The sequence below is a fragment of the Cetorhinus maximus genome, chromosome 7 (assembly GCF_964194155.1).
Source record: "Cetorhinus maximus chromosome 7, sCetMax3.hap1.1, whole genome shotgun sequence".
Taxonomy (NCBI): domain Eukaryota; kingdom Metazoa; phylum Chordata; class Chondrichthyes; order Lamniformes; family Cetorhinidae; genus Cetorhinus; species Cetorhinus maximus.
Genome location: NC_135885.1, coordinates 132,678,705 through 132,695,194, shown reverse-complemented (window position 1 = coordinate 132,695,194; position 16,490 = coordinate 132,678,705). Strand labels below are relative to the sequence as shown.

Genomic DNA, 16,490 nt, shown 5'->3' with positions numbered 1-16,490 from the left:
TTTCAGTAAATTTATAAATTTGGACAATAATCCCTCTAGCCCTATACTGATATATGCAGTGAGCAAAAGCAGTCCCAAAACAGAGCCTACGCACACTGCTTCCCATTTCCAGCAATCCATCACAGAAGAGCTCATGCTACTCGGACCCGTTATCAAATCTACTTCGAAGAGAGGTCATTAGAAAGAGGTCAGAGATAGAAATGTTGTCCAACTTATTGGAGGAAATTATCAACTTCCTCACAGCTAGCTTGACTGCAGTTGGTTAACTCAGTGCAGAAAAAATATGCTATGGTCATGGTTAGTGGAACTTAGTACAGTAAATGGGGAAATTCCAAAACCAGAGAGATAATAACTTTTAAAACATGTATATTATAAAGTTGTTGCACTAAAGAAACATGGGCATTCTTAAAACTTCAAGTAGAACTCAAAAACCCAACACTGCTCTACACAACTTGATTTGTGTCTTTTCTAACTGGCAGAGATAACACACATACATACTTTCGCTAGGATGAAAGGGGAAAGCGACAGGTACATTGACGGCACAAAGAAATGTCACAACATGCTTCTGTTTCCCAGGTAGGGAATCTCCGGGAACACTGATGCTTTCATCAAAAAGCCCACAATGCTAAAGTCTTATTTTCTAGCAATTTTCTTTTCTGGCATCATGCCAAATGGGAAATACAAGTCTGCCAAAACAAAATGAAACAATACAAATCTGTGACTACAGATTTCAAAATGTATATAACCACAGCATTAAAATGCCTTCAAAACAGACTTGGATAGTTAAAAAGATGCATACAATTTTGGTGTCTGGAACTTACAGTTTGTTCATTTTACTGTATAATTTGATCTGAGTGAACCACAATTGTGATAAATGTTAAGAATATAGTTTAATTCTCAGTAAAACTGCAATGTGTTTCATTGCCTACTAGTATCAAAAGCACTGGGCAAGATTCTACATTATATAAAAACACAGAATATAGTATTTAAAATAAGATAAGCAGCTATGTTAGTAGAAAGTAACCATGCAGAACAAAAAAAATTCCATCCAAACGAGCATCCTGCACAAAACCAAGGAAGGTGTGCTACTGCATTTGAGCATTTCACAGCTCCACACCCAAAATAACCCATCACACCTTAAAAATTTGTATACTATAATTATGAATCACATCCCCACTGATTGCAAAATCTCTAATCCTTGCTGCCCATCTCTGCCAGTGCTCCACTTTTTTCTTTTGGTGCAAAGCATAAAAAACCCAATATTAACTACAATTATAAGCAAGATGGTAAACCACTGGTCATCCTGGTTAAAACTACAAAACCCTTGACTCCATGACTTTTACCTCAGTAGAGTGTCTCAACAGTTTCCTACTTTAAATGTGTAACTAATATTTTTGAAGTATACATGTGAAAACAAGATTCTTGTTTCATCACCATGCAATTCTAGCTTCATCACAATGGCCTGAGTTTTGAGGCTTTGGTGTTGGTGAAACTCAGTATTTGTTGTCATTACATTGTGAAACTGACAGCAGCAACTGGTGTTGGCACAGGTGTAGTTTAAACACAGAAATCTAAAGTTGCTATCTACGATTTCCTGCTCCTCCACAGCGTGTGCAATTGAAGTCCTAGCAGATGAAAAGCAATTAGAAATCACTGAATTGACGTGAACACCCACCTTTTTGGCTATTATTCTCACTGTAAAAATAGTCGGAAAAAAAATATACACCTTGTTTAATGAAGTTTGACGATATTTCAACTTCAGGTTCTACCTGAATCTCAAATAGAGCCATAGAAAAGTTATGGCACAGAAAGAGGCCATTCAGTCCATCCTGCATGTCCCAACCTTCATTTCACTTTTTGTAAAATTATTTAAAAAGTGAACAAAACCTGCTTATTGCTTCCTGGCTGGTTGCCTGTGAAAATTCTTGAATGTGGTATGGTTGCTTAACCTGCCTGATGACATTACTGTCACTGGCGCCATAATAAGAAAGATGAAATCCTTGTCATACATGTCGCTAAGATCTTTGTGGTCAGCTTTTTTCTAGGTCAGTGGTGAGTGTCTTCACTTTGCCACTGACCGCAAAATCCAGGTTATTATGAACTTAGCAATAGATCGACACACCTATCATACAACAACAGAACACTAATTTACACAAAACTATTTCTGAACAATGACCTCAGCCATCACTTACTGTTTTGAAGGAGGGTGCCAAAGCCATTTGGCTGATCAGAGAACTCTGATAATTAAATTGGAGCAAAAAGCCTATTCTACTGAATTGTCACTAAGACTGAATGTTAAAAAGATATTTAATCCTGAATGTTCAAGATGTTAGAATTCTGGGTTACCATATTCACTGCTAGGTAGATACGCTCGGAGAAAAGACACACTGGGGGGTTCTTCAAAATACAAAAACGGTCGAATTCACAACACATCATGACTGGCAAAACTGACTAAATTTTTTGAAGATCAAATTGAAGTGGTGGACAGATAAATTACATCCATTGACATTTCCATGAACTTCCAAAAAGCATTTGATAAAGTCTCCTTAGCTAAGGTTTAAGCTCATGGAATTGAAGGCATTGAGCTGGTTAAGGAATTGGCCAGTACTCTAACTGGCAGGGCACGATTAGATTTGGGGTAGGGGGGATTTTATGGAGCCAGCAGGAAATGTGCAAGGTGATTGAATTAGGTGGGAGCCAAAATTTCAAATTCCCAACTGCAGGGTCGAAGTGCAGAGATTAAGTCAGAAGCATGTTGGATGGTACTTTGGGCCTCTCACTGTCTTGTGGCAGGTTCCCACTTATAATACATTTGCATGCCATGAACACTCATTAACATAAAACTTTTAAAAATTACTTCCTAACTTCAAGATAAAGTCAATGCCGCACAAGAATCTCATGGCACCAGGTTCACATTCGTTTAAAGGTGGCGTGCAACAAGTGGCTTTGTGCAGTTGTGCCTGAGGTCAGCAGTTTTCTTCATTGAACTCTGTGGCACAAGGGAGGGGAGCAGGACAATAGCAAATTGCATGGAGGCTCGGGACCAACAAGAGTGAGTGAGTGGTAGGTCTGGGGGGTTGGCATCAAGGTAATGGAGAAGAGGAAGGGGGTATGGCCTAGCATCCTTGGTGTGGGACCATCAGTCAAGATAAGAAAATGAGGACCTAAAGGGTGGCGTCAGTGCAGTCCAAATGTGGGTCCATCTCAGGGTTTTGGCTGGCAGAGTCCTTACAAGGCTTTGAGTTCACCTACAACATTTTAATTAACTTGGCCGAAAGTGATCTTGGATGACATCCTTTATAATGCACAGAAGCGAAGGCTAGCTGAGCCTGCAACTTCAGCCATCTCCCTCAGAATGGCTAGTAAAACACTGGATACCAACATGAACATTCAATAAAGAGTGAACACATCATCGTTTCATCCACAAAGAAATGGCTCTTCTCTAACCATTAATGTGTGCCAACCGTGAGGCATGCCAGTACATTTAGCTGATTAAGCTAGTCTCAACAAATAACGATGATGCACACATGAATAAAGTGAAACCAATGTAATGTGAAATGTTTACAAGTGAAGTTTAAATTTGAAAACATCTGTGCCAGCTTTATGTTCTCAGTAAGTCTTATGTTAGCGGCAATGGCGTTGTGCAGGAAAGTTGTGGCTGTGATGAAGAGACAGTTTGTCCAGCAGGCTTTTTTATAGCCCGCCCGTACCAGTTGCACTGTCAGCTGACAGTGACTTTCACCACTGAAAAGCTTCCCCCACAACGTGATCGCACGTGTCTCCTGTGCACAATGCCAGCATTTTAAATTTTAATTGGAATAGTGTGGGAACCAGCAAAAGAGAAGTGGTGCCACTTCCAACGGCGCTACACAAATTCTGCCCAAGGCATCTTGCAAGAATCTGGGTTGAGGCCTCAGCTATTCACCATATTTATTAATGACTTAAAATATGGGATAGAATGCCACATTTCCAAATTTGCCAACACCACAAAAATAAGCAATAATATAAGCAGTGTAGCTGGAAGTGTAAAATTAAAAGATATTAATTGAGTGTTGCAGCAGAATGTGGCAAATGTGAGCTCATCCACTTCGTACTTAGAAGGATAGAACAGGGTACTTCCTAAACAGTGAAAAGCTAGAAACAACACCTCGGATGACAATGCACACCATGCCCACATACAACAAAACAAGGGCAATATTCCAAATTGGGCTGATGAGCGGCAAGTAACATTCACACCACACAGCTCCCAGACAATGACCTTACCCAACAAAAGAAGGAATCTAACCACCCTTGACATTCAACAACGTTATTATCGCTGAATCTTCCAACATCAACAACTACCGACCAGAAACTTAACCAGGCCAGCAATATAAATACTGTGGCTACAAGTATTGTGAACTCTGTGGTCCTGATGCCCCAAAACCTGTCCACAATCTGCTAGGCACAAGTCAGGAGTGTGATGTGATATTCTCCACTTGCCTGGATGAGTGCTGCTCCAACAACCCTCTAAAATCTTGACACCATCCAGGACAAAGCAACCTGCTCAATTGGCACCCCATCCACCAATCTAAACATTCACTCCCTCTACCACCAGCGCCAGTGGCTACAGTATGTACCATATACAAGATGCACTGCAGCAACTCACTAAGATTCCTTTGACAGCATTTTCGAAACTTACGACCTTTCCAGCCTAGAAAGACAAAGCAGCAGATGCGTGTGAATCTCTCAGTATTAGAGCTCAAGTTTGAGGAGCAACAAACCTGACATATCTGATAACTGGCACACTGCCCACAGTAACAAATTAATGTTTGAATTCTAGACAATGCATTGCTTTATCATCAGCTCCTTCTTTCTTGTAGAGGTTCCACCAGCACAGTTGCAGTTCCTGTATTCACTGTCCCTTATATGCAGATATTTCACTTCCTGAGTTAGACTGAAAATATTTGCCATCTTACAAAAATTCCCTTGAGAACAGTAAATTTCAATATGACTGCATTTATGGTTTGCTATATTTATTAAATTTGGAGCACCTTTTAGATTAAAGACATCTTACAGAAGTAATTGATAAGTGAAAATGCCAAAAACCTAGGTTTATGGAAAATTCTCTCTGTATAGAAAGTAAACATGTCTGGAGCAGACTTTCCAAATTTCAATTGGTTTTGTGTTCAAGTTGAAGTTATGCTGGAGAATTAATATAATGACAGCTTCAAGCATTCCATTCTCAAGTGAACATCCTTTTATCATACCAGTACGAACCTTTTCCACTTCCCACACCAACCTAACTGCAGTTAGAGACTGCTAACTTTGTGTGAATTGGTGCCAGAATACTTTTTAGGGGGATCCTGGCCCAGCCATGTGCCCTGGGAACTGGCTGAGCCTGACAGAACATATTTCACGTAACTACAACATCCTGCTCTCTCACATTTTGTTATTCTTTGCTACTTAACTTATTGCTACGGCAAAATAACGGACAAAGCCACTGGATAGAATCCCCGGAACCCTGCAAATATGAAATTTGACTTATTCGCCATAAACCCATGGCCCCTTCTTTCAAGCATGTAACAAAAAATTTGGACAATCCGTTGTGAAAGTTATAAAGACTCTTACTAAAGCTAAAGTTCATAGAGAATTACCCAATCTCAACTAATCTTGAGAGCCTGCAGTAAATTGGACACTACTTTTGAGCTTTGTGGCATTAACACACAAACATATGCTCTACAGTTTGATCACCAGACCCTCAAGATTGCTTTCCATGTCCATAAACATTTTAACAGTTATCTGCTGCACTATTGTGGATAATGAAAACCTATCACAAAATCAAGTTTTAAAAAATTCCTATGGCACTCCAACAACTAGCAGACACAGTTGCATCTCAAGTTCAATTAATTAGTAGATTGGCATGCAAATTTCAAACAGGCAAATAAAAATGATACAGCACATTAATCCATGCCCTAAAATTAGTCACCCAACCACTAACAGTTCAAATGTTGTCTTAATCTCAATGATGCAATGCCTAAAATGTAACAAAGATTTTAAGCATGGGTGAAACCCTTGTGCTGTGCTCAGCTATACGCCCCTCTATAAAAAGAATGTCATGTTGTCCGAAACCTTCATAAACATTGAGTTATAAATTAAATATTTCTTCAAAGATTTTACATTTTAAATTGACTATTCCCCAATTTATGCACCGGTGGATCTATTTACAACACTTACACGTGCATTCACATTCTACTCAAAGACTGGTGCACAAAATCTAGCCTGACATTCCAGTGCAGTACTGTGGGAGCACTGCATTGTCCGAGGCATCACCTTTCAGATGAGATGGTCAATTGAAGCCTTACTACTTTCGAAGATGGATGTAAAACATCCCATGACATTATTTCAAAGAGCCAGGGAGTTTTCCAGTGTCCAAACAAATACTTATGCCTCAATCAGTATCTTAAAAACAGATCATCTGGTCATTATTGCATTGCTGTTTGAGGGGTTTGCTGTGGACATATTGGCTGTCATATTTCCTACATTACAAAAGCAACTATACTTCAAAAGTACTTCATTGGCAGTAAAATGCTAAGACATCCTGAAATCATGAAAAGCATTATGTAAGTGCAAATCTTTACTTTTAAACATTTCAGTTTTTTGGTAGCTGGAATCCAATGTTTCCGAAAATTGGCTATTCTAAGGCTTGCCTATAAAACTGTTAAGTGCTTAACCACTGAACAAAAGTTAGTATCATTTTATCCTGCTTTAAACAATAAATACCATATAAATTTATGGATACATTTATTAAAATAAACATCAAGTGCTGCAGTCTGTCGAGCACACAAGGTCAGATTCTCATGTTTCCATATTTTGTATACAAATTATAATCATTTTTTACTATATAATTATAAAAATGAAAATCACAACAGGATTCTGCAGGGTGAAGTTTCTTCAATAGACGAACAAATGTCAAGAAGAATCAAATTAAATGTTACCATTTAACATCCACGCAAATACCACTTTGCATCACTGCACTGCAAGATGACAAACAACACCTCAAACAGAGTTATGCATTGAGGACAGTTAACTTTAAGTATTATGGTATTCAAAGAAAACTGTTTGTGTATATATTAATATCATAGATCAAGTTTGTTGGTCAAGTAGAGAGGGTTTAGAGGGGATGTGAGGAAGAATATTTTCACCCAGAGGGTGGTGGGAATCTGGAACTCACTGCTTGAAAGGGTGGTAGAGGCAGAAACCCCCCTCATAACGTTTAAGAAGTATTTGGATGTGCACTTGCGATGACATGACACACAAGGCTATGGGCCTAGTACTGGAAAATGGAATAGGTACTTGTTTGACCGGCGCAGACTCAATAGGCCACAGGGCCTTTTTCTGTGCTGTAGACCTCTATGACTCAAGTTTACAATGCTTAATTTTATTTATATTTTCTTGCTCACTGCAAAAATATCGGTAGCCTACTTTCTAAGCTCAATACATCGAACTAAATTTCAATACAGAGTATCACGTGTTGACCATCAACTGACCATAATAGTTTTGGCATGGGCATTGAAAGTAATAGCGAGCAAATGAGAAGAACATGTTTACTTGCAGTAAGCCATCTTCAACCATTAACCCATTGCATCTTTTCAACTTCAAAATAAGTGTAACAAATTTGCTCCATTTTAAGGTTCAAATAAGATGATGTGTTCTGTGTCACCTGTATTTGGATCTAGTTCACTAGATCTAGTATTTGTGATCTGATTTGACAGGTTTTTTTTGTAAAGACAAAAACCAGAACACATTAGGTGTTCAGAGCTTCTTGTTTCAAGATTCTGTTATTGGCCCCTGCTCACCAGGGGCTAAAAAGCAGCTTTACAGCAACTAAGACAAAGGGTCAGATATTTTCATTAACTCACGGTATGGGTGCACAATTATCCATGTACATTTGACACTTAATTCATTACAAATCTGTAGGAGTTCTTCAGAAGAAGTCACATAACAATATGGTTAAAGAACAGTTAGATGCCTTGTATTATAACGTTTTATGTGCAAATGAATAAACTTAAATCAATGAGAAAAGGGTTTCACAGTATTTTAGCCCAAATCACAGGATTCTATTGAAAACTCTGACCATCATTTGTAAATTAAATAGATGCTGCAAAAACTGAAGTCTGTTTTGCAGATTCCACTATATGTACAGACTAAAGCACTACAATGTTATATGACAAAACAGATGGTGTTATCTCAACAACTCAATGCATTGCATTGTAAAACACTTCATCTGCATGCTACTTATATGTAATAAATGGATACCTTTGTATATCATACAAGACTTATTTTGATAGCTCAGTGGCAGAGATGCTGAATAAATAGCATGGCAGTAAGCAGGAATACAGAATGGTTCACATGTTGACAATAGCTGTTCAGCAACTTGGCAATGGATGTCATTCTTCTATGACATGCTAACAATTGGGATGCATAAGAGAGCACCATGAACTGGTTCCAACGTTAACAATGAGGAATCGCAAATCTTTTGCGAAATATATGCAGGATGTATCAAGGATACAGCTAGTCATTGTGATACTGGCTGGAATATTTTCACCAAATCTCAACTGTAATCACAATTTAAGTGAAAGCTAAACTTTCTACTTAAGCTGACTTCATTGTGGAAATAAATTGAAATTCACAAAGAGGATTTGGCTTTTCATTTATCAGGTGCACTACAGTATTCAATGTTCAAAGTTATTTTTTTTTAAAACAGACTAGAATAATGAGAAGGATACAAACTAGTAGGTGATGTAACCAATATAACCAGGACAGCATGTACTGAGTATCTACACTTGGGAGCTCAAACATGTATAACAAAAGTACTTTCAAAACAATGTCCAATAATTATTTTGCACATCCTAACAATCTAACACACTTCTATCTTCTTCTCCACTGCTGCGTTTTGTTATTTGCACCAATCACACAACACTGGTTAAAAAATTCCAACACAAGATGTAGTGTTAATACTGATTATCACAATGAATATTAATGCCTTGCAAGAAGGTTCTTGCATGTGTGAGTCAGCTGCCTATCTCCACAGAATGCCGTAACCCCACAAATCTGCACTGATTCCTACCCCCTCGCAAAAAAAACTCTCCATCATGCATCACTGAACAAGAACGTGTTGGTACCAACGTGTTTCCACTCATTAATACTGTTCAGTAAAACAATGCTATCTCAGTGCAGGGAGCGCAGGGCATTCCTTGTCTGATGCGTTTACTGCTGATTTGCAGTGGAATCATAGGAGAAAAACAAAGCTCCACCCTACAACGTCCAAATGGATTAGGTAATTCACGTACGGGCGCGTACGACATATTGCAAATAATAAAAAGGTCTGTCATAGCAAGAGCGAATGCAGTATATGAATTTAAATTGCCCAGTATTAATGACATTGTTAATTCGATCAAAAATTACATGGAGCCAGTTTCATGGTTTCATTGTCCTGCACCATAGCTTTCGTTTTCACCGACGCACGTGATTAACTGAACACCATTTCACAACATTATGAAATCTTTATCCGACCCATTGTGTGTTAGAGTGAAGTCTTAGGATCAGAGAAAGAGAAATGCATCGTCAAACTTTAATGGTCCCAACCGAATCCAAAGCAAATCTGAATTTAATGTTTTTAAAATGTCTGTCATTGCGTCCGGTCGCTAACATCCACTGCTGTTTTGAGAGGTGGAATGGGTCACGACCGTGCATTTACCCTAAAACACACTGACAGCAATGAGCCTGGACTCATTTTTAACAGCCTGACAACCAGTTTCCACGCGTCTCTCGAGTTGCTATCACCTAAAGATTTAATGTCCTTCATGCGAAATCACTCAGGACAGGTGCGAAACAGTAACTAGCCGTAGCAGTACTGCAGGTCGAAGATAAAAATGCAAAGATAAATAAACAAAAGCACAATCTTCTTGCCATGGACGGTCTGCATAACCTCCACCTTCCCCACCCCCCACCACCACCCGCAATATGGGCGCAATGTTAATTAAGAAACTTGGCATCACTGTGGCTGAACCCTCAAGCCAACGCCTCACATTTTTCTGCAAGAACATATCGTGCACAGAAGCTGGAAAAAGCTGTCAGTCACTCCCGGGGGTTTGGGCACCCAGGCTGAAGGTAGAGTGACTCAGTCCGGCCCGCACTCACCCCGAGGTGGAGTATCACCAGCTCCCTGTCTCTAGCACAATAAACATCAGCCAACACTCTATGCATTCTGCCAGCCAAGCCGACATCTGAGCACGTTGTGCTGGGCCGCGCTGACAAGCTAAACATTCGGCAGCGTGTGTGTCATTTTAAAACAGAAACAACCTCAAGCCCCATGTTCGCGGTGCAAATCCATCCCAGTGACTGTAAACCTTGACAAGCTCGGAGTTTTAACACCCCTGTGCCGATTAACTGGTACAACGAATAACATCCGATCCAAAATTTGACTTCAACAGCGTTTCTAGTGCATTGACAAAAGTGCAAGTGTTTTCTTGTTTCTATTGTGCACAAGAGACAATGTTTTATTGCAAAATCGTCCTGGGGAAATGGTAATTTCTGCCCGGCTGTTGTGTATGTGTGTGTGTGTGTTTTGCACCCTTTGTGTCCCTGTGTGATGTTAAGAGTCAGGCTACAGTCTTGCTTTACCTGCTGTGCTGGGTGTCCAGGGCGGCGGCGAAGAGCCGCTGGTACTTGCTCCCGAGCAGCTTCCCTGACAGCAGCTGGTGCTGGACCCGGCCGGCCCCAGCCTCCATCCCTCCTCCTCCTCCTCCTCCAGTAGCAGCAGCAGCAACAATCCGGGGATCGGGCGCCGGGAAGAGCAGCGAGTCGGTGTGGAGGGAGGAGGAGGAGGAGGCGGCGGCGGCAGCGGCGGCGGAGGAGGGTGGGTAGCCGGGCTCCGTGTGCGAGGTGCAAGAGAAGGAGGAGGAGGCGGCGGCGGCGGCACCGGGAGTGTGAGGAGATGGAGCCGAACACATCATCCTCCGAGTGGAGGGAGCTGAGGGTTAAAATAAAAAGAGGAAGAGTGGGGGTTGTGTGTGTGTGTGTGTGTGAGAGGGGGGGAAAGGGGGGAGGGTGAGAGGGCTGAGCGGCTTCTCAAACCCTCCCCACCTCCCCGGGGCCTCAGGAAACAGAGACTGGCGGCCGACCGCCGAGCAGTGAACGGGAGGGAGGCCTTCCCCCCCCCCCCCCACCCCTTACCCCCGGAGAGGCTTCTCTCTCTCTCTCTCTCTCCCCTTCTAGAATCTCAAATGGCCGCCCCGGCTCTCCACATCCCTTCGCAGCCCGAGGAGAAGCGCCCGGTTGCTATGAGGCGAGGAGAGGAGGAGGGGAGTGGGTAGGTGGGGGTGTGTGTCAGGTCGCGGCGTTCAGCTGCCTGTTTCTCCGCGCTCTCGGCCGCTCCTCAGACTCCGAGCCGACGACGCTGCCATCTTGAATTCGCCGTTCTGACGGTGGTGTTGTGGGGGGGGGGGGGGGGTTGGTTGGAGGCGAGGGAGTGCTGCATTGCACGCCGGGATAGGCTGGCCAGCCTCGGAGGACCTGCTCGGTCCTCCCAGCCCCGCTCGCTGTTTGGAGGCTGCATTGCAATGAATGACACTGCCCCAAGTCAGTGGTGAAGGGAGGTGGGGGTGGGGGGAGTGACAGAAAGTCTGCCCCTATCTCCAAATCTTGCAAAAATTTCGAAGTGTATTTATTTCCTGCCGTGCCATGGAAATTCTTCCCATTGAATTTAATGTTTTTTTTTTAAAAATATATTGTGCCCCGTAAAATAAATAACTCTAAAATCCCAATGTCAATGTTTTCTAGTTACTGATTTGGAACATGGGGCTAATAAGCTTTTTTCTTCATTTGAAACTCAGCATCTTTTTTTTAATACTTATTGACAAGTGGCTGAAACAGGGAGAATGTTAAAATAAAGACAGAATACTCAGCAGGGGTAGCAGCATCTGTGCAGAGGGAACAGTTAAAGTTCCAGATGGATGATCTCAAACGTTAGCACCTTTTCTCTCCCCACAGATGACGCCTGACCCGCTGAGCATTGAGTATTTCCAGCATTTTCCGTCCTTATTTCAGATTTCCCGCAAATGCAGTGCTTTGCTCTTATATTAATGTAAATGCAGTTTTAAGATAAGGTATAAAATAAATCATTGCGGGGGGGTGGGGGGGAGGGGGGAATGAAAGCATTGTTTTGAATGAAAACATTCAAAAAAAAAGAACGTTGTTGTCCAGTGTAGCTGTTTGGACACTTGTGTGATCCCACATTGAGAAATTAAGTCTCTCGATCCCAAAACATAATATTTAATAAGGATGAAATATCTCCATATCTGACTGATATTTTCAACAACTAAGGTAACTTGGAAGACCACTAAGTTACCAGGACTATACTAAAGTGTTATTTGTAGAGCACAGTAGGAGTGTTTATGTTTAAAAAAAACTAACAGCTGTGTAGCTCGCATAGGCATAAAATGAACTGTGAATTTCTATAGCAAATATTGTTTTGCTTCGCAAATTGGTAATTGCGTCTGATGGTAAACTCCAGTGAAATAAGATGGAGGAGACCATTGCCCACCTCCTTCTGGGATGTCCCTTTGCAAAGAAGGTCTGGAAAGTGATGCAGTGGTTTTTGTGCAGGGTCATCCCGGGCAGCTCCGCAATACAGGGACACACACCAAGGTCAACATCAACTGCGGCTGGAAGACCATCAGCTCCGGTGTGGGACACTCCTTGGTCTGCGCAAAGCTTGTTGGTCTTTCAGTGCAAAGAGCTGTCAAGGGCCAAGTGTTGCAGACTGGCACGTTCCAAGGCCCAGGACTATGTGAATACTGAGAGACCATTAAAGCTTGGGGCAGCTGCTGCAAAGTCAAAGATTATTGGGGGTAGGTGGCAATGTGGAGTTGAAGCCACAATCAGATCAGCCATGATCTTATTAAATGGCGGAGCAGGCTCGAGAGGCAGAGTGGCTTGCCCCTGCTCCTAATGTGTCTGTGTATGTACAGGCTCAGTGGAGAAAGGGCACTTTCTAAGGTTCTCCCCGCCAAAGTGCACCAAGGGGCTGGAAATTGTGTAAAACCCCTCTGGCTGTATGTCTGACATAAAATCTATATTGTAAATATAACCTGCAATTGTGAGTGTAATGAGGCACTTCAGAGTGCTACATACTGTATTAAAAGAAATTGAACTGTATTGCACTTTATGTACTGTCAGATTTGAACTGTCATGTAATGTACTTCTGCACATTTTCTGAATAAAGTATTTTTTTTTGGGGGGGTGGGTGATGGCAACTTCCAGTGGAAGGCCCAATGGCCAATTCATCCAAATATTCAAGTCTCAGTCAGAAAGTCTAGTCTTCCAATGTAAGGACAGCTAATCACTCTGCAGCTACATTTACACAATAGTAGCACCTGTGCAAAGTGATTTTCTGTAGCAGGATACTGGGCATCTATAGTGTAAAGCTGGAGTTCAGCCATTCAAGTGAAGTCAGGGCTCCTCTTCCTGGAGCTTTGCACCAAAGCTGCAATTGTAGTGTAAGTACAGTTTATGTTATTTGCTTTGAGGCGAGTTTTGCAATTTTTCAATTGAAATTGTATTCAAAATTAAGCTATTCCTCTCGAACTGGACTAAGACAATCCTTTAGATTTGAGTGTTGAAATCTGAAAGAGCTGTGTGCAGTTTATTTTGAAATGATGAAGTCCAAAAACTTTTGATTTACTAAATTTTCCATTAAGTGTCTAGTCCCAAACATAGGCCTTTATTTTCCTGTTTCAATGGGCTAATACTTACATCCACCTTTCTGAGTTTACCCCAGCCCTAACCCTGCATTATAGATGTATGGCAAGTTCCCAGTATGATTCCTGCTGTCAAGAAGGAGGAGAGTAGAATACCAGTGATGAGGCCATGGAGATGCCCCTGCAGCACTAAATGATCCGATGAAGGCACTTCAAGGGACAAGAGCACCCCAAAGACTGGATGGAAGACTCCCACTGAAAGCCTTGGGTGAGCCTATAAACATCCACTGACTCTTGGCTCTCTGGAGGGAGAGGAGGTCACTACAAGGCCACCTTTCTCCATATTCATGTTTATTGCCAATTTCAGGAACCTAACACCACCTTCCACAAACCAGTCCTAAGAAGCAGCAACAAGACTGGAGGAAGCAGAAATATTCATCAGTACCCCACCCTCCCCACCACCCCCCGACCCCCCACCACCCAAGTAATTTGTATGTAACAAGCAGGGAAGGTGTGGGTATTTGTGGACCAAGTGTGAGTGAGGTGATGGTTATCTCAGTCAGGTGGTTTGGCAACAGTAGGCCTCACTCCCTAAATGTTCCAGCATTCTTTGCTGTTGCACTGTGGTGAGGTCACAGAGGAGAATTCCACCTGCCACCACCCCCCACCCCAACTTAAACTGCTCCAAATTTACACAGCCAGTATTCCAAATATTCTTTTTTACCTCACAAAAGGCTTTATAATAATGGGAGGCCACCTGAGCTGTATCTTTCCCTTCCTATATTGATCATCTTTAAAGTGAACCAAGACTCCGGAACAGGTAGCCATGGTAATACATGAGAGGTGCAGTGACCTATACGTTATAGATGCATAGTGCACTCTTCTTGAACAGGGAAAGAGTTCATCCTTTACTCCATCACACACAAGTCATATTCTAGACTAATGTTCTTCGGTGAACGAAGAACATTAGTCCCTACCTGGACTGAGAGGAAGAGAAGAGGAGGAAAGAAAAGAAAAGGGTGTGAAGGGAAGAGAGGAAGGAAAAAGGCAGGAAGGAAGGGTGAGAGGGAGGATGGGAGGCTTACATATATAGAGCGTCTTTGACAATGTCCCAGACAATGAAGTACTTTAGAAATATATTCACTGTTGTAGAGAACACATTGGCCAATTTGCAGACAGCAAGCTCCCACAAACAGCAATGTGATAATGATCAGATTATCTGTTTTAGTGATGGTAGTTGAACGATAAATATTGACCAGGACACTGGGAGAACTCCCCTGCTCATCTTCGAAATAGTGCCATGGGTCTTTTTACATCCATCAGACAGAACAGGTAGGACCTTGGTTTAGGTTCTCATGTTAAGGATGGCACCTCTGACAGTGCAGCATCCCCTCAATACTGCACTGGAGTGTCTCTGCAATGGGACTTGAACCCAGAACTTCTGACTCAAAAACAATGGCATGTACCTATAGACAGGCTATGTGCTGGAGTCCGATCTCACCCAATGTTTCTAACACTTAAAACTCGCTCTCTCTCCTTCTCAAGCCATTTAGTAGTACAAGCTATGACTTCAAGAAGCAGGCCCACCATTGCATTATCAGGACTAATTAGAGATAGGCATTAAATGTAGCCCTGCCAGCATTGCCCAAATCCTGAAAGCAAATTGAATTATTTTTTGTGTCACAATCCCACTTGGCACTGATCCAGAGCTGAGCCATCAGTTTCATTAGCATTTCCACCTGTCACACTGCTGCTAACACTCAGTAATGTACCACTCCATCCCTCGCATGTTCTCTCCATGATGACCCCGAATTCATAGCCCCTATTCATAGCTTCCTATGTCTACTTCAGAGACTGCAAGCCCTGACAACTCCCTATTATTATAATGGAAAAGCACAAAAGCAGTCCTCAAGGGCCAGTTAATAGCCTTTACTGCAACCAAAACCCATAAGAGGCTTCAAGCCAAGTGGTCTTAAAATAAGTGGCTGGTGAGGTAGAAATTAGTACAAAGGTTCTATGTAGCCAGTGGTGAAAAGACTCTGCTCCAGGCCAGGGGAGGGTTAATGAACCTGAGGGAGTTGAACAGATGCTTTGCTATATAGACGAAGGTTAAATATCATTAGTTGGGTAAAAAACCAAGGAAAGTTTTAATACATGACCATGTACAAACAAATACAGAATAGAAATACTGCATCAATTCTGAAATTAGATGGCCTTTTTCTACACCTTTGAAATGCCGGTCACACAGGAGGTTGCATAATTCCGAATCAATTTCCCACTCCCTTGTCTTGTAGAGGAAAACTCATAAGTTCTAGATGCCTTGATCACACCTATCAAAATCCAAAAAGTTGTCGCAGGACTGGAGCCTGGAAAGCACCAAACCATTTGGATCCCCTATGATAAAGCCTCCCCCACATTTATAAAAAGCACAAAAATTTCAAACCAGTATATCAAGAAAGCAGTTCTACATTTCCCTTCCACTGTGATTATAAGATACTGAAAATTAAAGCCGTTATGCTGGATTCTGTCATCTCATTGACTAATTCATCCAGACCAAATACATGTAAGTGCATAACAACAGATGATTGTACAATGTTGTGCACCACAGCAACAGTATAAAACCATCCACCCTAGTTGTTATCCCTAGATGCAGAAAAGTTTTTCCATCAAGCAGAATGTTCAAAAGTAGACAGCCTTTGAAGGTAGTTTACTTCCATCCTTCATGCTGTTTGAAAATTAATGATTATCAGA

The 16,490-nt window shown here is 41.8% G+C and overlaps 1 protein-coding gene across 2 annotated transcripts in view; it reads right to left on the bottom strand.

Moving 5' to 3' along the window:
- mycbp2 (MYC binding protein 2) overlaps positions 1 to 11,467 on the bottom strand; it is a 191,023-nt gene extending 179,556 nt beyond the window's left edge. For both annotated transcript variants that reach the window (XM_078545962.1, XM_078545963.1), the window contains exon 1: positions 10,663 to 11,467. In XM_078545962.1, coding sequence (XP_078402088.1) covers positions 10,663 to 10,994 — 332 coding nt within the window. In that variant the 5' untranslated portion in view covers positions 10,995 to 11,467. The remainder of the gene's footprint in view (positions 1 to 10,662) is intronic.
- Between the last annotated feature and the right edge of the window lie 5,023 nt (positions 11,468 to 16,490).